Source organism: Perognathus longimembris, chromosome 6 (assembly GCF_023159225.1).
Source record: "Perognathus longimembris pacificus isolate PPM17 chromosome 6, ASM2315922v1, whole genome shotgun sequence".
Taxonomy (NCBI): Eukaryota; Metazoa; Chordata; class Mammalia; order Rodentia; family Heteromyidae; genus Perognathus; species Perognathus longimembris.
The window spans coordinates 8,243,612-8,267,703 of NC_063166.1; the positions used below are offsets into that span (position 1 = coordinate 8,243,612).

The window sequence follows — 24,092 nt, forward strand, 5'->3', positions numbered from 1 at the left end:
TTTATCATCTTGATAAAGATGGCCAAATCATTCTTCATAGCAGTGTGCCATTGTTTTACTTCACTGGTATGAGAAAGGGCATTTCTCATCCCATCCCAAACAGAGTTGGTGTTATCCAGTCTGAATTTTTGCCTATCTGCAAGTAAGAATGAGCATTTCAGTGTACTCCCCAGTAGCATTTTTTTAATTGTGCAGATGACTATCTTTCTGCATATACAGTTGTATTTGCCTATGTACCATTTATTCACGCCTTTTGCCCATTTTTCTCTTATATTAACTTTTCTTGATTTCTACATGCTCTTTCTATATTAGAGAAATCCATCCTTTGAACTGAGTTGTATATATATGTATATATATATGTGTTTTCTATCGCTCTTTTGAAAATTTTATAGTATTTTTTCTTTTCCAACAGAATCATTCTTTTAGGAGCTACTACCAATTTTTAGCTGCAGGTCTTGGCCTTCTGTGGTGTAGTAGATACCAAATTTCTCCTGTATTTCCAGACTGCATTTGGCCACCAGAGTAATGATGTCACTCAGTTGATTCTGTTTCACTGTCCACAGTGCCAGGAGCATATTCCCTAAAAAGACAGAGAATAGCCTGACAGGGATCAAGTATTTAGACTCACCTCGCCAGAGCAAAGCCCCAAGACTGCAGAAGATCAACTTGATCTGGTTTGGATACTATGGAAGGTATTAGGCAAAGTTTCTTAGCACTGTAAGTTATTCTAGTTTAAAACACTACTTTAATTATCGAAACAATTCACTGTGTAAAAACTGAAATGTTCCTGGGGACTTTTGGCAACCTTCCTTCCCCCAATGAACTCACAGAGGAACAGGGGTAGTAACAAATTCACAAAACGTAGGTTCCAGTTGAAATTTCATTTTTATGGCTGATTTTATTAAGTTAAAAAGAGAAGATAGTCGACTCTGGGTGATATGTGAATCATCCCAAGTTTTACCAGAGAGGAGACTTTTGACTCTTTCTTATCTTACACTTAGCTTCTGCTATTAATGGCCATGTCTCTCATGGATTTTTCTCAAGGATGTATTATAAGAACGAATTTTCCTAACATTTAACTCAGGCAGGTGTTCTACTACCCGAGCCACAAGCTACTAGATTGATTCCTGTCATTTCCTTTTCCTTTCCTTCCTGTTCATCACGTCCTCTCTTCCCGCCTCCCTCTTTTTCTTTCCCTTCCTTTTATTTTATTTTATTTTTTTTTGGCCAGTCCTGGGCCTTGGACTCAGGGCCTGAGCACTGTCCCTGGCTTCTTCCTGCTCAAGGCTAGCATTCTGCCACCTGAGCCACAGCGCCCCTTCTGGCCGTTTTCCATATATGTGGTGCTGGGGAATCGAACCGAGAGCTTCATAGGAGGCAAGCACTCTTGCCACTAGGCCATATTCCCAGCCCTCCTTTTATTTTCTTTTTAAAAGAAAACTCAGGGCCTTGTACTTGCTAGGCAAGCACTCTCCCACTTGAGCCTTGAGCCATATCTCCACTGGCCTTCAATCTAAATGAAATGTAAAGTATATGTAAGTTTAATTTGAGCAATGCCTTTTTAGACAGTCTTTTGAAAGAGACTTGTTTTTCTTATCTTCGTATCTCAGGGATCAGTACCTATTAAATAACCAATGAAAGCAGAACACACAGGCAGATCTCATCTAAATTCAACTTTCCTCACTCACAGTTCTTTACATACACAGAAAAAAAAAATACCTGTGATATTTAGGATATCCCCTCCAAAACAGAGAACATCTGAAGGCAGAGAGAAAAAAGTGGGTCAAGATCAGAGAAATACTGGATTATGGCAAAATTAGATATGTTTAGAAAATAGCCTTGGGCTGCTTCTTTTCTCCTACATTCTCCTCAAATCTATTTGTACTTTTATACATTTTTATCAATTGATTACACATGGATACTGCCTGTGAAATTTAATAGGATCCTTATTCTGGGGCCCAGAGTTTCTATTTAAATGGTCTGCCATAAAAGCTAATCATTAAGACGTGTGTGTTGCTGGGAATGGAACACAAGGCCTACAGCATGTTAGGTAAACTGAGCTACATACCAGTGTCAAAGTAACAAGACTTGTAAAAGCATTCCAGGAGGTAATCAGATGTGCAGCTGGGGTTGGGAACTACTACCCCACACCAAATTTCTGCCTCTTTCAGGACTGATCTAATTGTTGCTTCCAGCTTCCATTCTTACCATTCACTCTTCACTTGTTCCCTAGAATTTCACTCATGAAGCAGCCAAAAAGAACTAAAAAAATGTAAATGAGAGGATAGGCATAGTGGCTAAATCCCAGTACTTGGGAGCCTGAGATAAGAGGATGACAAGTTTGAAACCACCTTGGGCTACATAGTGAATTTGAAGCCAGTGTGTAAGCAAGAGCTTGTCTCAAAAAAAAAAAAAAATCGGATCACTACTCTGCTCTAACCTTTCAATTTAAGCTCCTTACTATGGAATACAAAACTTGACCTGACACCTGTTTGTTAATTGGGAAAAATGTCATGTAAAATGTAATACACATTTATTGTTAAAAGACATAACCTACAGGATACTTTATTTTGAAATTAGTTTTCCTTTTCCTGAACACTCAGTCAATAAGATGTGTGACTGAGTAGAACCGTGGACAGAAGCAAAGAACAAGCTTGTACCCAGAAACTCGGTGAAACTAAAGATGAATGACGCTGAAAGGATGACTCTGCCAGGAGATGGGCGGCTCGTGCCCCTCATCCTAGCTACTCAGGAGGCTGAGACCTGAGGATCATGGTTCTAAGTCAGCTTGGGCAGGAAAGTCTGTGAGACTTATCTACAATTAATCACCAAAAAGCTTGACGGGGAGCTGTGGTTTACGTCATAGAGATCCATCCTTGAGGGGAAAAAAAGCTAAGGTGGCAGAGCCAAGGCACTGAATTCAAGTCTCAATACTGACACTAAAAACTAACTAAATAAAGACCCTTTGTTTATTCATTTTAAAGTACTCCATGGTCTTTCCTTACAAACCAACCCTCAGGAGCCCAGTGCCACGCCTCCTTGCTTCCCTCACGCTCCATGATGCCACTAATGTAATCACTCACGCTCCACGATGTCACTAATGTAATAGCTGAAGATGTGGGCCAGTTTATCCATGTCATGTTCCGGCTTGCAGGTCAGGCTGAACCTATCCATTAATGCTGTAAACCCTGACCAACAAAGCAAAAGTTACTGTTCAGGTTCAATGTTTAAACCTTTAGGCCCTCTTCCCTCCACACAACAGGTGAAGCTAAAGGAACTGGATCCTTTCAAGGTGAATAATCCCTTGACCTGTGAAGTATGGTGCTACTTAGGATGTCCTCAGGGCCTCACCCATTGCAGGTCCACACACTGTGCATATCCAACTCTAAGTGCTTTATCTTTCTTTCCTTTACTCCCTTCCTCCGGTCCCTCCCTCTCTCCCACTTTCTTCTCCTGCCCCTCTCTTTTCTATGTGAGGCCAAGGCCCTTCTCCTCAGGCTCTGCGGCCGGAGGAAGCTCTATCATTCTGCCCATGTATGGGAAGGAGGATACACTGAAGAGGGCATTGGGTTAAAGCAAAAAGGACTCAAGTGGCGAGGGCAGGCACGTCCTGTTTTCCTGAGTACTTGGGGGATGAATCTCCCGGTGGCTGCTAGATACCTAGCACCAAGGAAAACGGCAGGCACAGACCTAGGTACCCCAAAGGGTGAAATAGAACTGAGCTGGGGACTTGGTTTAAGTGGCAGAGCACCTGCTTAAGCAAAGTGGGCGCTCCGGGGTCCCTCAGTTTTACACACACACACACACACACACACACACACACACACACACACACACACACTATTAATAAAGAAAGTAAAGGAAAGAGAAGGAAAAGATAAAAAGGAAAGGAATAAAGAAGGAGAAGGCAGAAGGCTTATTGGAGAACACTTGCGATGGGGGAACCGCGCACTGCGTAGCCCCGCACGATCTTTCTGTCGCAATTTTGTCCTTTCAGACGTGACCCCGAGGGCTACACCGGGTCATCTGGAAAGGTGGGGGACTCCGTGCCGCGGCTTTCCGGGGCAATGGCCGCCCTCGGGCCCGCGGGGAAGCCCGGGGCCGCCCTCGCTCTCACCAGTCACGTGGACGCCCAGAAGGACGCCCTGCGACGCGGAGAGCTCGGGTGCCGATTCCGCCGGCTTCCCGAAGACCAGCAGGTCGGGAAGCAGCGCCGCCAACCGGGCCCCCACGGGCCACAGAGGCGGAGTCGCCTCCCGCCCGTCCGTCTCCATGGGGGAAGCGGGTTTTCCCCCCCTTCCCAACCCCACCTCCGACTTCGCCGCGACCGGAAACAGGTGCCTGCCAAGCAGCAGCCAATCCGCATCGGCGGCTCTAGATGGGGGCCCTCCCACCAACCAATCTGCGAGGGCTTTTCCGGGAGCCCCGCCCACCAGCTTCCGGCTGCCTCCCAAGCTTTGACGTCGGGGGGCGGGGGTGGGGGAAGGGCCAGGGACTCTCCAGGCGACGCGAGCCGGCGCTTCTAGGATGCGGTGGGTCGTCAAGGATACACCCCGAGTCTCCTCCCGTGTCCCCAGAGTAGGACCTGGGGTCATCCCTGAGTTTTGCTAAGGGCACGTCCTGTGGGCAGAAGCCTGGGCAGGGCCAGGAGTCCTCCGTTACCCCTCCTTTGCAGCCAGCCCCCAGCCATCTGCTCTTCTCTAGCCCCAAGACTTTGCTTCTCATGCTCCTGTAGAGTGTAAAGGAGCAACGGGCTGGGCGTGCGGTGGATATTCCACAACCAGGGAAGTAGAATTTCCTCTTTCTTTGGGGAGGGGGTGGGTAAAGGGGATTTTGGCTATCACAATGTTTGGTTCTGACAAATCACAAGTGTAGTACAAATCACACGATCTCAGTCTTGTACACAACCCAGAACCCAAGGGATGCCGATTCTTGGAAGTCATTCTTTTTTTTTTTTTTTTTTTAGTATTTTTATAAATTTATTTTAAAAAATAACAATTGCAATGACAATGATCAATTGCCCGTAACCCCTCCCCCACTGTTGGAGGGGAAAACAAAAACAACAAAAATCAAACAACCTCTCCCACCCGCCAAACGACCTATGCAGTTGAGTCCCAAAGGAGAATAAAAACATTATCATCAGGCACCCTGTAGCCAGAAAAGGCTGTTGGTCCAGTGGTCCAGACACTGACATGTTCAGTGTACCAGTGCAATTAAAATATGTTCACCTATAAAGAAAACCCACTGAAATAATAAATGTGTTAAACGAATTTTTCACTCATCCATTCATTTTGCATTTTTGAAGCCAACAGTTAGTACAGTCACAAGGACAAATGACTAAAACAACTAGTAGTGAAGAAACGCAAAAATCAGTCTTCTCAGTTTGTGGGCTATCACTGTGCTAAAATAACCACAATAAAGGGGTCATATGCTGTCTGAAATGACATGTGACAAAATGACAACCAAAGCATTTCATTTTAAACAACATAAAATTCAAACTGGCTGTCCAAAACAAAATTTCAGCAACAGTGAGGTTGGTATTACTATGTACAAACTTACAGGCACAAATAAATAGCATTTTTAGAACTGATGGGAGCTTTGAAAATGAAATTCCTCAGACCTAATGTCTCCACATCTCAGAATCTTTTTCACTGATATCCCTCATTGTTTTTAGTTAGTATCTAAAAGACTTCGGGCAGTTAATATCTGAAAACCAATGTAAAAAGACACGTTTCTGGTGAGCTTACTGAGTTATCCCACCCCCTAAAAATCTAGAAACCAGGAGAAATGACTGGATTCCTGGCACTAGAAAGACATTTCACTTTCTAATTCCTTTGCATAGCTCTGTATCTCTATGTACCATAGTGTTCTCTTCTTCCTGGTATTTTCTTTAAAGGTTGAATTTCTTTCCTGAAAAGCCAATCTTTACTATCAGTATTTAAACTAACTCCAAGTGTTCTTCCTCTTTTGTGTTATAAAGAAGGCAACCAACTCTTTAGAAATGATAGTTTCTTTCAGGAAAATAGGTTTCTGAGACCCAACCTATTCTGGGAGCTCTGGCCCAGATGCAGATACTATTGTTATCTCTGTCTCAGTCTATAGTTATTATTCCTGCAGTATGGATGCAGTGTGAAAACTTGCTGCATGAAGCCTATGGAGAAAACATATGGAAACTGGCACCAAAGAATCAGCTGCCACTGTTAGAATGAGAATGTGCTCTCTGGGGCCAGCACAAAGTGCTCTAGGACAGGCTAACATCCACATGAAGCTCCAGATTGAAGAGTACTTTTCAGAAATTGCCAAGATCAATCTCAAGACTTCTCCTTTTCAGTGCTTGTTAAAAAGATGTTTTGTACAGGTGAATTAGTTTTTCTTCAGTTTAATGTCCAACCTAGGCATCCATCATTAGGGACTTGTGTGCTATAACATACGGATATGTAGACTACTTCTTCTCCCTCCTAGAGAAACATACAGATCCATCCATTCCCCAAATACTGTCACAACTTATGGCTAAGAAAAAATCTGTAGTTTGCTACTCTGTGAAAGAATTACCATAACATCCTCAGCACCAGTATGAAAGTTGCTAAAGAGTTTTGTTCTCTACTTAGGCAACTGTGAAGTCCAATACACTTGAAATTGTCTTATAAGGAGGCGTAGCAAGAACTATGGCTCAGATGATATGACAACAGAGGGACAAGCAAATCACTTGTCAAAACTAAAGAGTAAGGGACAACTGGTTTCTGGTCTCACGGCTCACTCTCTTGAGTGGCTTTTTTTTAACCTTTTCTTTGTTAAACTCTTTACAACTGTAAAGAAAACACCAACCCCCCCAAAACTTAAAAAAAAAAAAAAGATATTCAGCAGTATGTTTGTGTACTTGTGGTCCAAAAATCCCTTTGGACTTCTTTGGCTGAAGTCCAAAAATATCAAGCTAACAAGTGGGCAGACAAAGATTCTTATTACCATAGATTAGATGACAGTATGTCAGAGAATTTATTGTTTCTATATCATAATATGGAACTTCCATGCCATCTCTAAATACAGAGTGTCCATTGAGTCAGTCAGCCTGAGATGCCCATCAGAAGATGGCCTCTGGAATCCACGGGAAGGAGTAGGCTTCCGTTTCCCTGACTGTACTTCAAGTTGAGAAGGGTGCTCTTCCTGCTGAGATGGCTGTCTGGCTTCTCCAGTCTACGTTAAGTGCTTGTGGACTGCTGGGCTGGCTGGCAAGTGTCTCCTTGTATCACCCGAATCCACTAAGTAGCAGTATCCTCAACAGTCTGAAACGGGTCCTGACCGAAAGGGTGAGACAAAGGTTTGCAACTTCAATTTACCAGACCCCACGGCAACTGTAACACTGAGCCACTTATTAAAATCTAAGTGGTTTTCTGTCCTGTAGCAAAGGGCAGAGTGTGACTGCCAGTGTCCTGCTGGAAGAGTCGATCGATTTCCTGAACAGTGCGAGGAGTGTAACCCTTGGCCTGAGGTTAGGACACGCGGATGATCTGTGTCATTGCTTCTTCATCAGCTTGGCTGGGATCCTAGAGACAAAGACAGCACAATAATGACTTAAAGCAATAGGGAACTTCTGGATGTCACAACTTGTCTGCACACATAGTGTAAAACACAGCTCCCTTAGGAAAGAAGAGACAAGGGAGCTTATTCCTCAATAGCCTGGCCTATCCCTCCATTACCAAACCCTCCAAAGTTAATAAGATGTATTTTTCCTGGGCACTGCCCCTTAAGAGTCATAAGCATATTCTATTCGGGTGGCTGAGAAAAGACTCAGAGACACCACGGTGACACAATGTATCACTATTTTCTGTTTATCACATTTAAATACTGAATATTTAGCAGGGCTGGAAAAAGTATAACTTGCTTTTATTTTATTTTTTTTCTTTTTACTGGGACTCAAACTCAGGGCATGGATGCTGGCCCTGGGCTTTTTTGCTCAAGGCTAGCTTTCTATCACTTGAGCCACAGCTCCAGTTCCAGCCTTTTCACGGTAAATTGAAGATAATTCCTACTCAGGCTGGCTTTGAGTTGCCATCTTCAGATTTCCGCCTCCTGAGTGGTTAATATTACAGACTACCAGCACCCTGCTAGAACCTATATACTTTAACACACTCATTTTGCAGATAAACCTGATGCTTGAATGGGTACAATGGTGTTCCTGAGCTAGAATCAGAAAGTCAGGAGTCAGCAAGGGCTAACTTAAGTCTTTGGCTTCCATTTGACTTTTTCACTAACCTCTGGATGCTGCTTATCTCTCACATAACACAGTGTTAAACCCAGGATCAGTCCAGGAGACTTTTTGCAATATTCCACAAGAACACTTGGGCTGGGAATGTGGCTTAGTGGTAGAGTGCTTGCCTAGTAAGCATGAAGAAGCCCTGGGTTCGATTCCTCAGTACCATACAAACAGAAAAGGCTGGAAGTGGTGCTGTGGCTCAAGTGGTAGAGTGCTAGCCTTGAGCAAAAGAAGCTCAGAGATAGTGCCCAGGCCCTGAGTTCAAGTCCCAGGAGTGGCAAAAAAAAAAAAAAAAGAAAAAAAGGCACATTTTAGTTCTTCCACACAAAGCTCTGAAACCTGACTGGAGAATATCTGAGAAAAGGATCAAAGTCTTGTGGATGTGTTGGATCTTAAACCATGAGGAAAGAACCACAGCATCTACTGAGTACTCCTCACTCACAAGGCACAGTGCTAAACAGGTGCCCAGTGTAATTTGATAAAATTGCATCAACTGCCCATAACACTCATGTGAACTAGGCAACAGTTCTGCTTTATAGATAAAGGAACAGATTAAAAGAGACTAAGTACCTTACCATGGCCATAGTGTTAACATCTATAATTAGGAGACCACTTAGGTAGCACTGTGGTTAATATCAGAGAAAACAGGATTAGATCAGGCGGTCATCAGTTGGGAAGGACAAATACACATGGGTTCAAACTATGTTAGTGATAAAGCTAAGAGGATTTTCTTAAGAATTGGACTGTTTCAGCTTCACCTGGTGATCAGACATGTCACTTGTAATTAAGGTATATTTTTGTTACACTGACCCAGAATGCATTTAAGATAATTAATGGAATCAGATATGACTGAGCCAGTATAGTACAGTACAGATATCAACTGTAAACTCTGGAATTAGGCTACCTGGGCTTAATCAGCATTTTAATCGTAGGCAAATTAGATCTCAAAACCTCAGATTCGGGCTGGGGATATAGCCTAGCGGCAAGAGTGCCTGCCTCGGATACACGAGGCCCTAGGGTCGATTCCCCAGCACCACATATACAGAAAACGGCCAGAAGCGGCACTGTGGCTCAAGTGGCAGAGTGCTAGCCTTGAGCGGGAAGAAGCCAGGGACAGTGCTCGGGCCCTGAGTCCAAGGCCCAGGACTGGCAAAAAAACAACAACAACAACAACAAAAAAAAAAACAACAAAAAAAAACCCTCAGATTCAATGTAAAATGATAACAAAAGTCAATTCTTTTCACATGGTCCTGAGGTTGCCTTAGAGATTTCATATACAAAAAGTGCTGAGCGCAGTACCTGTCACTGTGTTAGCTGCTGCTATGATTATTCTAAGAGGCAATATAAAACTTAGTCCTTGAAAAATTAACTTTCAAGAAATAGCAATGACTGAGGCAAAAAAAAAAAAAAGAAAGCAAGAGCATTGGATTATAAGACCTTTAGTGCTTTTATGACCAAAGAAAAACTAAGAAAACACAATTCTGTACTAAGTTCATAGAAAAAGTACGAAACAGTGAAAGCATTCTGAAGAAATACAAGGCAATAATAAACGTAAAGATGGAGGTCTGTGCTTCCTTACCTGCATATGGGGACTATCCTTTTCTTTGGGGGAGAAAAACCGTCCACCTTCTCCCCGCTTCCGAGCCATGGCGTGACGGTGCCGAGACTCATGCAAGTATTTCTGAACAGAGAAAGAAAACCATTTAATTACCAGCCGAACCAAGAATGAGCTACAGCACCAACTTTAGCGTTAAGAGTTTAAGTCAATGGTGATCAAGCTAAGACTGTGGGACAATTAAGACTGAATAATGGAGAACGTTTTGGATAAAACACTGAGTCAGTGAGTAAGATGACAAGTTACTACAGATAATTATTGCTAAGAATATGAAAACTAAATTAGTTTTAAGGTACCTTTTTTGTTCCCTTTGCTTCTAGCTTAGAGCCCAAGCAACCACCCTACACTATGAGTACACATTATGAATACTAGGCCACAGAAGAGGTGTGGCTCAAGTGGTATAGCTCCACTTGAGTTGAGCAAAAAAAGCTAACCAAGAACATGAGGCACTGTATCTACTACTGGCATACACGCCTCCACATCCACAAAGTCAGGCCAGTGAGACAGAAGATGGTAGTGAGAACTACGGAAGTGTGCTACCAGTCCAGGATTATTTATGTACTTCTTTCATATAAGAAAAAACAATCTTGGGGCTGGGAATATGGCCTAGTGGCAAGAGTGCTTGCCTCGTGTACGTGACAAGCCATAGGTTTGATTCCTCAGCACCACATATATAGAAAAGGCCAGAAGCGTCACTGTGATTCAAGTGGTAGAGTGCTAGCCTTAAGCAAAAAGAAGCCAGGGATAGTGCTCAGGCCCTGAGTTCAAGCCCCAGGACTGGCAAAAAAAAAAAAAAAAAAAAAAAAAAAAAAGAAAGAAAAAAATAATCTTGTTTGAACCACTGTTGTGCTTTGTGGTTGTTATAACTGTAGGCGCATGGAGCAACAACAAATACTAAGTCTAAGAAAAGGTAACAGCTTTCTAACTTCCACTGTGTGGAAGGCTCTCAAGGAACCACACCATCTTAATTAAAAGTTGTCTCAAAAGTGGAACCCTGCTGCTTACTTACTGGGTTTTCCCCAGTGCTATACATACATACCCTTCTCTCCTTTGGGATTTTCCCTTCTGCTTCTAGCTTAGCCCGGGCTTGCCTTCTTTTAAGGATGCGGTGGTACTGTTTTGCATTCACGTAGAGGGGCTCTTCTTCGAGCATCTCTGCTCCAGGTAGGGGGATTCTTTGGATAGCAGGTACAGAGCCAGCTCCAGGCACCATCTGGGTAGCAAAAGAGCAGGGCTTCTTAGTGGCATGATGTATGGACCCAGCAAAGTGTCTGGAAGCCTGCTAATTTAATCTACTTCCTTCTGAATGCCACCCAAAGTAACTTTGATAGGGTGTTTGGTTAAATATGGATTCTTGGAGAACATTTAAACGGCCTCTATTTATAAGCAAATATCCAGATAATTCTGTCATAGAGGAAGAAGAGCCATTGGGAGGAGTGGAATAACCACGTCTAACTTCATGTCCATCCATGGCTCCACTGTAAGGAAAGCCTGCTGCCCTACACTGGTCAGATCCAGCGGCCACCACATAATGGAAGAGCACAAGGGAAGGCAAGTACAGACTGACCACATTTTACAAGAGACTTTGACTTTCAAGTTTAAGATGTTTGCAGATAGACACACGGAAAACTACAGTACATGAAAAACTAGTAAAGTGAAGAATCAGTTTCCTTACCATGACCATTCCACCTGAGTTGACCACATTGCCTGCCACCGGGAGCGTCACTGTAACAGTCCCTTGCCCGCTGCTGGTCGTGTTGGTGTTGGCTCCTGTCTGCACAATCTGTGCTCCTGCCAAACTGGCTGCTGGGATGGTGATCATGCCTGAAACAGGGACTGTCACTTTAAGAAAATAAAACATAAAACAAAACAAAAACCAGGTACACAGAACAGAAAGAAGGGCACAGAATTAGTCCCTCTTCTATCTGGCACTCAGTCGTCCACCCTGGAAAAACACACTGAAAACAGGAGGAAAGTGCTGTCCACTCTCTTACTCTGGTTTGCTGTATACAATCCAGGTAGCCCTATCTTTAACATTTCTATGAACTGTCTAAGGCTCAGTTCTTAGTGCCTTTATCCCTCAGTATTTCCCTGAGATGCTCCAATAACAGTTTTCATAAGGAGGCGAGAAACCCTGAAGGCCTGTCCTTCTATAGGTCAGCCTGACTACCTGTAGTCGTGAGAGAGCTATAACCTGCACACAAAGGAACTATCTATTCTAGGAAAGAGATTTTATGAACCTATTATGTGGTAATCCCAAATGAATCATTAGAGGAATAAAACTTGCTAAACAGATCTTCACTTATGTATCATCTATTCCTAGAACATACTTCTGTAAGGGCATTGCACTATGTTTATTTGTTCGCATGTCTCCCTTACTAGACCAGAAATTGAGAACTCTTCCTTACTCTTAGTAAAGTGCTGCATAAACTGTAGATATATATTTTTGGAATGCCCCAGAAAACAAATAAAGCATAAATAGCAACAGCACTCTAAAATGTTAACATGCTTACTGATTTTTTTTTTTTTACCAATAAATAAATTCCACACTTCCAATCATCTATTTACAAAGATTGCTTCTCTAAGAACATGAAGGAGTAATCCCTTGGACTAGTGGTGTTTTTTTTTGGGGGGGGGGGTGGGGGGGAGGTGAGCATTCCTGGGGCTTGAATCCAGCCATTTTGGTTAATTGGAGATAAGAGTCTCATGGACTTCCCTGTCTGGGCTGGCTTTGAACCCTGATCCTCAGATCTCAGCCTTCTGAGTAAGCAGGATTACAGACACGAGCTACTGACTTTGGACCAGTGTTGTCTGAAGCAGTTTCTCAGGGGATAGAAATGTCATGAGAAGCCCCAGGGAAACTTATGGGCATACTTACCTTGCTGGAGAATGGTGCCATCTGCATTAACTGGCTGATAGACAATGGTCTGCCCTTCAGCAGTCTGTGCTACTTGCTGTCCTTGGACAGCAATCTGCTGTTGTGTCTGCAGGAAGGAAATGAGGACAAGTCAATAGATTTCAAAGATACTCACAGAAAAAAAGCATGTCCCTTAAAAAATAAAATCACAGATGCTTTTCTTCCCCATGTTTATTCTATGTAGACTAGCTGGCCCTTCCAGGTGGGTTTTGCTCCAGAGCAGGTGGAGTTACCTGGGTCTGGCCAGCGGTGACAGCCGTCTGGGGCTGCTGGATGATGATCTGCTGGGTCTGGCCCTGCTGGCCCTGCACCTGAACAGCCTGTCCGCCTTGGATCTGTATCTGTCCTGGTGGGACCAACTGTATCTGTTGAAGGAACACGAGAAAGGATAGCATCTCAATGACACCATTGTCCTTTTGTCTCTGGATGCTAAACAAATTCTTCTAGAAAGCAGGAAGTGTTCCCAAGAGGGGAAAACGACATGAGTCTGACTCTGCCCTCAGCTATGAATTAGTGATAACATTTTGCATTTATGAAGTGATCAGAGAATTTTGAATACTGACTATCTGACATTAAGCAATCAATATTTGCTTTAAAAAAGATGGTTATTTTATTTTTTTTAAAGTATATTTATTTAAAAAGGCCCTTTGGCCAGATGGCTCATGTCTACAAGCTTAGCTATTCAGGAGGCTGAGATATGAGGATCAAGGCTCAAGCTTTGAAGCCAACTCAGGCAGACAAATCCAAGAGACTTTTATCTCCAACTAACTAGCAAAAAGCTGGAACTGGAGGCCTAGCTCAAGTGTAGAGCGTCAGCCAGGATGGAAAAAGCTGACTGAGAGCCAAGGCCCTGAGTCCAAGCTTCAGTACTGTCTAACAAAAAAAGAAAACTAAGATGATTTCCAACTAGAAACACAGCTTACCCTTAGGTGGTCCAACATATGTCACATAAAACAAACTAAATTTTCATCCTTATAGGAAGTGTTAGCTTTCACTGTCCAGCAATTCAGGATCATGTCTAATATCTTTGTTTTTCCTGGATAGTCAAATTTCTGCACAGTTCTGTGGCATTACAAAGCAGAAAACTGACTAAATGCAAAATATGGGGTAGGAAGCAAGTGACTGTACCACCAACTGTTAAGCAGCTCACACCTTCCTGTTCTACTGATACACTATTTAAACACTTTAAAAAAATTCTACTCACCTGCTGCAAACCCTGCGTACCAGATACAGGTACTTGCATGATGGTTTGGCCTTGTCCACCAGGGACGGCCTGGACCATGATGGGTTGACCAGTTGATGTAATCAACTGGCCTCCACTGACTTGGACCATTAATGGCTGCCCCTGGACCTACAAAGAAATGAAACAAGAACAATGAACTATCATAAGAAAAAGCTTTTTTCCCCCCACCACTCAACTGGAATTATTCTGCTGCTTGACTAGAGTGGGGAATGGTAGAAGCACTGAGAAGGTAAGTCTTAAGTTAAGCCCTCAAGTTATCTTCTTCAAATATCTCTGATATCTGACTAAATGCGAAGTTGAATAGTCTAAGGTCAGATGGAAGGGTGCACACCTAGAGTGCCTGGGATGTTTCAGTACACATAAGGCATATGTCACCAAACAGTCCAAATTTATGACATAGAACTGAGACATGAGAGCTGTTTTCCTTTTCAATCCAATGCCTAGCAAATGTGTCTAGTGGGGGCTGGAGAGGAAGCAGTGACAAGGTGGTGATGGCAGCAGAGGGCAAATTCTAAAGAACTGCGGGAGGTAAGTGAAACGATAGAGCCTCCATTCCAGGGGTCTGCATCACAAGTGCTCTGAAAAATATATGCAGAAGATCCTTTTTCAACCAAAGTTGTTACGTCTATCTTTTACTCCCTTCTCCACATTTTGAGGATTCTGGGTAAGTTTGCTGCTTAAAGAATCCACTATTAAAGACTTCCTGAAAATATTTTGAGGTCAGTTTGCAACTTCCATAGTAGAGCTTTTCACAATGGACACTAATATATGCAGCTGTTGGAGCTTTATCGGAAATACTGACAAATAATGAAATCAGAGCAGTCAAGTATACAAACGGAATTTCTACTCTTTAAGCTCTTATGAATCAACAGGCTAGGAACTAGGTCCATGCGCAAGTGATCTCACAACTTGAATTCCAATGTTAAATAATAGCTAGAATACTTTAGGGTGGCCAAAAAATAAGCCACTTTAGACATGAACAGGAATGATCAATGAAATAGCTGAAAGTTCAAAACTTTCATTTTCCAAGTCTATTTTGGAGAACTACTTTAACAGAACAAAAGGATATATGACTAAAATGTGTGTGTGTGTGTGTGTGTGTGTGTGTGTGTGATGGTTGGTACAGGGGCTTGAAACCAGGGCTTAGTGCTCTTGCTTAGTTTGCTTGCTCACAGCTGGCGCTCACCACTTGAGCCATTCCTCCAGTTGGCATTTTGATGGTTAATTGGAGATGGAGTACTTTTCTCCCAGGATTGGCTTTAAACCACCTTCCTCCTGGTCCCAGCCTCCTGAGTAATTACGATTACAGGTGTGAGCCACTAAACTACTCTTCATTCTCAATGATAGTAAATGTTCCAATAATAGCAATTAATTAAAAGTCAATTTGTCCTTGATGCATAGCTTAGAGAGAAAGTACTGCCACCATCAACGTATAGGAGTCTTTAGGAACATATAAATCCTAGGTTCTGCTAAACTGCCCTTTGAGGAGCTACATTTTAAGGACTTTTATAGCCTGGCTCATGCTTTCTCTTACACTTTCCTTTTTCCACTGAAATTCCCTTCGCCATACCAAGGGTGAACATTCTGCAGCAGGACAGGCTTATCTAAAGACTGACTGCACAGATAACTGAGAAGACGATTTCAAACTTTCTAAAAAGCAATGTGACCCTTTGGTGGAAAGTTTCCATTAGTTCTATAATGTATAGAACCATTTCTTTAAAGGACAATCTACACAAGTAGTTAACACAAGTTTAAGACACACCATTAGTAATTTTCTGGTTATCTATCACCTTAACTTCCTCCCACACTGACATGCCACACGTGCACACGAGCAAACACTGGAGACTCCGAAGAGCTCACTGTTTACAGCATATGTGAATGATCACAAGGACACATGCAGCAGACAAGAAGCCATACAGTGAAGAGCATGTTACACTCCCATTCTACAAGTGGTTAACAACAACCCCAAATACAGTTGTCTATATTAATAAGGTAAAGCAAGCATGAATAAAAAGCCGTTGAACTTCAAGATTCCGTACCTACAAACTGAGCTGCTTCTTGCTTGCCCGTGTTGGGAGCTGGCTCTGTATCTCCGCTCACTACTTACTAGTGGTGGAGCAGGGAGGGGTGACAGCGGGGACAAGAAGGGCGTGTCAACTGCAGGATGCTTAGCAGCACTCAGAAGACAGTGAGACACTAACTTAGCCCACAATAACTACTTTGAATCATTTCCAATTCAATGGGGGAAAAAGCCCAGGAATCCAAATCTTATCAAATTTCTCAAAAATCTAGTTATGTTAGTAATCTACAGACACAGAAAAGACTAGTGCTTCTCCTCCTGTTTTTATATAGGAACTGGCCAAAGTATACAACTTAGGGCATTTAACATGGCCACATATAATATTAAGGAATTGCATTAGTTAAGCCACAGTGCCACTTCCGGCTTTTCCTGTTTATGTGGTACTGAGGAATCAGACTCAGGGCTTCATGCATGCCAGGCAAACACTAACACTAAAACACATTCCTAGCCCAAGGATTCTCTTTTTATAAAGTTTTTTCTCCCTATCACATTCATTTAACCGGTTAAGAATTCTCATAGTGGCTCTAACACCTTCATCTTAGAAGCACCTTCCACCCTGCCCAATCAAGAATTATTTAACACAAAGGACAGGCCAGTATTCCCCCAGAAAGGAAGCAAAAAAGCAGTAAACAGGAGAGTAACAAGATCAGGAGCTTAGACATTATTACTCTGTAGCTCAGTCACTCATTTAGCAGAAATAAAGCCTATCCCAGCTTCATTTGTGCGTTACCTTCTCTACAAATTCATGAAATTTCACTATGCAATCAGAGTGGAGTTTTGAGTATGTTCTAATACCACTTGTAAGAATTTCTTCCTGTCACTTCTTCACCATCCCTCAGGCATTCACAAAGAAATACACTAGCCAAATAAGGATTTAAGGATAGAATACAGCAGTCACTATAGGACTTGGACTCAAACATTAGGGAATTGGTACTGTAGAGCCTCAAAGACCAGTTAGCAGCATGAGACACATGCAAATGACTCCGCCATTCCTACTTGAGATCCTACCACAAAGAGCACCAGATGGGAGGAGAGAAGTAGTGCATGCAGTGCTCGCAGAGAGCCAGAGAGGGCACCACTACCTGGAGGGTCTGGACTTGCTGGCCTGAGGCGGATGCCACCTGAGCCTCAGTCTGCAGCTGGACAGCAGTGACACCACCCTGCTGCTGAGAACAGGAACAGGAAGAGCTTGAAATGTGTCAGGAAGGAAATGTATAGCTCAAGACATGACATCACTTTACCTCTCTTTCAAAAGCCTCCCCCTACAATGGACCCCTACAGAACCCCATATGCATCTGCTGTGCAGAAGGATCAGAGACCATTCATCCTCTCCCCAGAGTGGACCTCAAAAAGGTCAAAAGGACATCACATTAACACCAACGTTTGTCAAGCAATCCTTCCCTACAGAAGTAGGAATTGCAGTTTACAGCTTTCATAATTATCCCAATTTTCATTTTCTTTCCTTAATAAATTCCCAAGAATAAAATTAGCAGGTTTCAGTAGCCCTGAAAGTTTAATGAAGTTCTGGGACTTATATGCAGTCATTAAGAAGGAAAAAAAAATGAGCGTATCACTGTGAATCAAAAGCGCATTCACCTTGTCACTGCTTCTATGTCCCCAAACTAAGATTTATTTCTTCCTGACTGGATAGCCTTTGAAGCAATGTTTCCAGTGATTCCATCTTATGTCCTATCTCCATAAGTCCTCACAGAAGAGCAGTCCACCCACTGGGGCCTGAAGGGCCCTTTGGGAAACTCCTCTACGGCAGTGGAAGGAAGTGGCAGTATCGCCCAGTTAATGTGGAAGGGAAGGACAGCAAGGGAGGAGACACAATTATATGGTCTTAACCAAGAGCAGCCCCTTCCTTTGGCCATTAGATAGGACCAACTCACAACTCACTGTCAGTACTTCCTTTATTCTCGCCACTAACTACCTTTAAAAAAATCAGCTTAGTTCCATTGTGGAGACAAATTCTCAAGGGATCAATGTGGACTGAAGGTCAAAGGGAAACCTAATAGATGTCTTTAGACATTATTTAGAAAATCTTTGTCAAGTTTTTCTAAAATGAACCCAGATAAAAAGCATTAGAAAATATGTGTATAAATTCAAGAATGCAGCGTTTTTTATTTAGTGAATAAACCAGCACAGGAATTCGTTCTTCACATGTACTTATCCAAAAGAGTGGCTATTGAAAGATTATCCATTATAATGTTAAACTAGAAGTTTTCAGAACTACTATGGTGGACCAATTACAGAAGAGAAGCTGACCATCGTGTACTGTGGCCAGACCTTTACTGAATCACAAGTTAGTTCAAACAAGAAGAGGAACAATGAAATGGGAGGGAAGGAGAGAGAGAGGGAGAACACCCCAATTTCCATCTGAAAAACAGACCAGGCGACCCATTTTCAGTGAGGTAAGAGGTATCAACCAGATCCTCATGAAGAGGAGCACTTTAGCAACCGGTCAGACCCAGTATTTTATAAATCTGGTACCTTTTAATTAATTCCCAGAGCAACTGAGCCAGTGCTTATCATCTTAAGCCCTGCTGTGATCTTAAAAGTCTTGCTTCCATACCTGCTGCTGGATCTGCCCAGCCTGCACAACAATCTGCTCTGTAGAACTATTGCTGTTTGTTGTATATTGCTCCATGGCCCTTCTGAGTTAGAATGCCGTCCACAGTGCGCTTTGCTCTGGAGATCCAGAAGGTGCTGAGGTGACACACTCCTACTAGAGAAAGGTAAGAGAGAAACTAAAATGAGATGGTCCGTAAAGGTCCTGCCAGACAATTAACTTTTAATGACACCACTGTTATGTAATATTTGCAAGAAAGCAGATGAAAAGAATAGGAAGTGTTCATATTCAATACTGTATTTAATTAGGAATATATGGCACAATTATAACAAATCACAGCATTTTGTTTTAAAAATGCTTAGTCACTTGTTTTTGGCAACCTTATCTTTCGATACTATCAGAGCAACACCTGCATCTGTTGTACTCTAAGTTATCTTTGTTGTAAGGCTATCATGATTAGTTCTGCATGTGTCTGAGAATCAGGTTTCTTTATGTCAACACGTGCTGCCCACCGCACATGTGACTTTACTCCAATATATATGGAAAACAATTTAAAACTTTAGGTGCCCAAAACCTTGAACGGTATAATGTTCTGCACATACTAGGTTCTTATTTGCCTTGCAGCTTTGCTACCAACACCCAGTGCATCTGTCCTTCCCTGCTTTATGCACTGGTGCCTCCTCAGCACGACGACCTGTGTGATGCTGCTTCACACAGAACCCAAAGCAACTCACTAGCCAAGGACTGGAACCCTCCAAAACAATGAGCAAAACCACACCTTTGTGTCTTTAGAAGTCTATCCTCTCAGGTATTTGGTTCAGTAATGGAAAGGTCACTGGGCACAATATTCAAGGGTGTATATAAACATTTAGGAAGATATGTAACTGAGACCTCAAATTTATTCTGAAATGACCTAAAAGATGGATGACAGGTGGAGAGGTGAACAGATGTTTGGCACGGCAAGTATAGTAAGAAGCTAATGGTTAAGTATACAGGTCATAAACCTTTTCAGCTTCAGTATTTGAAATTTTTTACAATTGGGAAAATATAAATAAAAAAAACTGATCAAACCTATTTCCAATAATCTAAATGATGCATTATGTATGTCATAAATGACAGGATGGCTATGTCACCATAGCCTGGTGGTGTGTGACCATTTACTTCCCCAGATGGTTGCGAGTGCTTGCTATACACATTTTGGGCTCTTTTATGGAATGACATAGACTAGCCAATGTAACGAATAATATGAGTAGCAAAAAACAAGTCAACTTGATAGTTTCTTCTCATTGCCTATTGACCAACTCGTTTTCACAGTAGTTGTTTCTGAATTGGTTGGCAGTAATCAGTTCTTGGGAGGTTTCTGGGTAGAGTACAGAAAAACCAACTCATCATTATTATATACTAAAAAAAAAAAAAAAAAAAAAAAATCAATAGTTCGTGCCTGAAACGCTTATCTCAATCAAGTCGATCCAAGAAAATAAAGATCATGCTCTGTATTCTAACTTTCATCTACCCTACATCCTCTTCTTGCATGCATTTTTTTCTATCTTATATAGGAGACTAAGGTAAAATATAACTTGAAGCACAAGAGAATGGCTAAAAAATATACAGATTTTCATCTTAACTAGTTTATTCTAGTAACACAAATGTTCCAATTAAAAAGTCATTAAATTCACTCTACTCTGGTGTAAAAATAGAAGCAGCTTCAAATCTAGTGACAATTCTCTCACATTTCTGTGGAGCCTGTGACTGAGACTAAGGGTGAGTGCTATAAGCAACTGGCTCCAGAGTTGTATGTTCTCACTTCTGTGAACTTCAGTTAGTAGAAGTGCAACACAATATGACATACTGCCTTTCCTTAAGTGATGACAAGTCAGTCAGATTTGGTTTGTCTAGCTCATTCTCCTAATTACACAGTTTTGAATGTTTTTGATTTTTTTTTTCTTAAGGGTGGGGTGTTGGGGGAAAAGACAGATGGCCACATCTATGTATTCTGGTCAATAGGACATCTTTCCCTAGTCATTTCAAGGTGCTGAGCATGAAGTTAGCCAACCAGTAGGAACCCATTCTATGTGGACATACACCTTCTAAAGCTGTAGCTTCTACAAATTATATGAAATAAGTGCTTGTATTGAGGCTTGAACTTGTCTTTGTGCTCTTGCTTGACTTTTTTTTAAAAATCACAGCTGGAGCTCTACTTAATCCAGGCCTCCTGGTTAATTGGAAATAAGCATTACAGACTTTTCTGCTAGCTTGGAACTTTGATCCTCAGACCTCAGCCACCAGAGTAGCTAGGATTATAGTGTGAGCCACTGATGCCTGGCCTTTCTTTTTTGGTGACAGGGTCTCACTATGTACCCCAGCTGGCTTCAAACCTTTGATCCTGTTGTCTCAAGCTCCAAAGTGCTGGGATTACAAATGTGTCTAGTCTAACTTTTTTTCTTTTTAAACCACAAACCAAAGTAAAAGATATTTTTGTATTACAATTTGATGTGCACAGAAACATATACAAATGTGAAACAAGTTTCATGAAATACCTTCATATAACATACGTATGCATTTTACATTCCATTGTAAGAACTTAGCTATTTCACAACTCAAAAAAAAAAAATCAATGTCCTTTTTACCAGTGTTTGATCACAGATTAGGCATCAAAGGCCCATCCAACTTCCCTATCCTCCTACAGAGGTTTCTGGAGTGGATCTGCCTAATTTGCTCCTTTTTGTCATTAATGATATCCAAGGTGCCATGTATCTAAAGGTTTTAGAAATAAAGTACCTTCTGAATTGGTACTGTGAGAATATAGCTAGATGATGATGGAGGGTGAGGAAGACAATAAAAATACAGAAGAATTTCAGCATGTGATTCGCATACTAGAAGTCCTCATGTCCAGAGAAAGCTGGAGGCCACATTGCTCTCTTACAGTGCCATGCCAAGAGATTTTTCTGTAGAGGATGAGATTCTAGAGGAACTGACGGAGAGTGGGAGATGTCCACTTTGGCTTTGAAGTCACCACATGGATCCATTTCCAGATACCAAGGTTAAGCCATCTAATCCAAAGTATTTTTTATTTCTCAAAAAGAGATCTTAGGTACACTGTCCCGTTTACTGTTATGTGAGAAAGCCAATTTAGAAAATAATTTAAACAACAAAGAAAAACCCTACAGTGAAAACAAAAGCTGTTTACACAGTGGGAAGAGTGCTAGATTAATCCTGAAGAAACATTTTACTAGAATAAAGGTAGTTCTACCCCAAAGAGATCAGTCATTATAACAGGGCTGAATCTACAATATCTTTACTCAGTGTAAGGTCTGCCCTGGGAAGGCTCCAGGCAGACGGCCCCTCACCTGGTTAAGTCTCCACCCAGTTACCTGGGTAACCAGCATACCTGGAAGCAGTTCCTTCCCTCTTCCCTGAGGTCACATCCTAATCCACTTGGCAGTACCTCCCTGACCCAGCCCCACACAAGGGCTGACCGGTTGGGGGTCCCGCCTTCTCTCTGGCCAAGCATAATCTCGACCACAGGCCACTGTGGGCAGCAGTTCGGTAATAAAACTTTCTCTCCTGCCTGAATACCATGTGGGGTTTTCCTTTATCGGCTACCTGCTTTAATAAACCTAACAGTACGAGGAAAAGTTCCAGATCCTCTCGATCTGGAATTTCAAATAAAATAGCGGCTTCGAAGGAAACAGAAAACGCCTAGCAAGAGCTAGAAACCAGTGGGCTTGCCTCCTAAACTCTCAACGCTAGTGCGTATTTCCCTATGCCCTCCGTTCTGCATCTAATACAGCACAATCTAGGGGTTCTGCGCCACGTGTTTCTCTTCCTAAGCAGTGCTCTCCCATTCACCCTAAAAAAAATAAAAAAAGTCATCACTCTTCAAAGCCAATCAAGGGCTTGGGGGGTGACACGGGGCGGTTGCTAGTTCACCCAACAGTACCTGGCTCCAAACACAGCACCAACCGTGAGTAGTGACTGAGTGGCTGTCACCGGTCGGCCTCCACCACGCAGGGGGTGGTGGTGGTGGTAATTCACCCCTCTACCCACTTCCCCAGCACGCAGCCGATGCTGCCTACCATCAATGAACGGGGCTGCTGGGGGGGGGGGTGCCCCGCAAACCACCCTCCCCTGCCCCAAGGAAAAACCCCACTACTGCCAAGTGTCTGAACCTCTGTGGAACCACAGGGGAGTCTGAGTGTCTCCGATGGGCGAAGCGAGGTTATGTTTTGCGCCTGCCACTTCCCAAGGGGCACAGGGGCGCAAACAAGGAAGGAAGAGTCGGGCCCGGCCGGTGGGCATCGGCTGTCCCTAAGGGAGAAGAGTTGACCCCGAGACCGAGAGCCAGGGAGAAGGAAGGTGACGGGGAGCAAGTTGGGAAGGGTCAGGGAGAGAGGGAATGCGCAGGGCCATCCATCTTCCAGGCACCAGACAAGGAAAGGAAGCCCGGCTTGGTCGGGCTCCAGCACGGAGGTGTGCGCTCCTGCCCGGGCGAGCCGGGTGGGGAGGAGAGGAAATGACGAGCCCAAGACGGCGGAGGAGGGGGGGGGGTTGAGCCCCGGGGCCCGGGGAGGGCGCGGCCCCCTCCTGGGGCCGGCGGGACGGGGCGGGAGCACGGGCCCGCCGCGGCGCGCGGGCCGCCCCGTCCTCTTTTCCATCACGGGGAGGCGGGGGGGGGGGGGGGAAACCTACGGATCCGGGCTTGGCCCACGCAGGCAGGGAGAAGGGTCGCGGACCCGCGGGAGGCCCTTTCCGGTCCGAAGCACAGGGACCGAGCGGGCAGGTTTCAGGACGAGGTCGGAACGACCAGAAAGGGGGGGGGCGGCCCCGGGCGCGCTGTGTACCCGAGGACCGGGGCACCTGTGGCCGCCGAGCCCCCCGCCCCCCGGCCGGGGGGGGGGAAGCTGGGCCCACGAGGCCGGGAGTAGACGCCCCGCAAGGTTTGGGATCTCCGGGAGCCTGCCCCGAAGTCGCCATCCCCGCGCCGGGAGGCCCCTGCAGGCCGTGGCCGGGAGTGCCTCGAAGCGCCCCGCCGGCTGCGGGCCGGGGTTACCGGCCACCCGACTCGGCGGAGCTCAGCCCGACTCCCCGGGCTCGACGGGCGCCTGGGCCTCTCCTGAGTGGTCAGCAAGACCCGCCAATCGGGGCGCTGGGGCCGGCTCTGGGCCGCTGGATATTGGCTCCTCTTACTCACCGTGCCTCGCTCCCCCGGTTCGCTGCCCGCGCTGATTGGCTCCAGTACCGGACTCCGAAACCCAATCAGAGACTCCAGCCGCCGCTGCCGCCGCCACTGCCGCTAGTTGGCAAAATGGCGAACTCGAACAAAGGGAAATAAGGCCTCCCTCCAACCGCCCCCGCGCAGGCGCGCCCGAGGCCACGCCCCCTAATCCCATCCCGGCCCTCGGAGGAGGACCGCG

General features: G+C 44.0%; 2 protein-coding genes across 12 annotated transcripts in view; both read right to left on the bottom strand.

The window, feature by feature from the left end:
• LOC125352606 (adenylate cyclase type 10-like) overlaps nucleotides 1-4,275 on the bottom strand; it is a 28,931-nt gene extending 24,656 nt beyond the window's left edge. The window contains exons 1-4 of the mRNA XM_048347798.1: nucleotides 4,118-4,275; nucleotides 3,084-3,188; nucleotides 1,720-1,758; nucleotides 437-580 (exon numbers count right to left, since the gene is read on the bottom strand). Of these exons, the coding sequence (XP_048203755.1) occupies nucleotides 437-580; nucleotides 1,720-1,758; nucleotides 3,084-3,188; nucleotides 4,118-4,274 (445 nt within the window). The 5' untranslated portion in view covers nucleotide 4,275. The remainder of the gene's footprint in view (nucleotides 1-436; nucleotides 581-1,719; nucleotides 1,759-3,083; nucleotides 3,189-4,117) is intronic.
• A 689-nt stretch (nucleotides 4,276-4,964) lies between these two features.
• Nucleotides 4,965-23,988, bottom strand: Nfya (nuclear transcription factor Y subunit alpha). 11 transcript variants are annotated; one of them, XM_048347800.1, is made up of 10 exons: nucleotides 23,870-23,988; nucleotides 18,682-18,831; nucleotides 17,186-17,272; nucleotides 13,988-14,134; nucleotides 13,017-13,148; nucleotides 12,745-12,850; nucleotides 11,542-11,708; nucleotides 10,906-11,079; nucleotides 9,831-9,932; nucleotides 4,965-7,541 (listed from the first exon to the last, which is right to left on the bottom strand). In XM_048347800.1, exons 2-10 carry the CDS (start codon nucleotides 18,754-18,756, stop codon nucleotides 7,488-7,490), a joined length of 1,044 nt encoding a protein of 347 aa, XP_048203757.1. In that variant the 5' UTR covers nucleotides 18,757-18,831; nucleotides 23,870-23,988; the 3' UTR covers nucleotides 4,965-7,487. The 11 variants fall into 11 exon arrangements, with proteins under 11 accessions (XP_048203757.1, XP_048203763.1, XP_048203761.1 ...); XM_048347806.1 differs by having other exon boundaries at nucleotides 17,189-17,269; nucleotides 18,682-18,834; XM_048347804.1 differs by having other exon boundaries at nucleotides 17,186-17,269; nucleotides 18,682-18,834.
• Nucleotides 23,989-24,092: the final 104 nt, after the last annotated feature.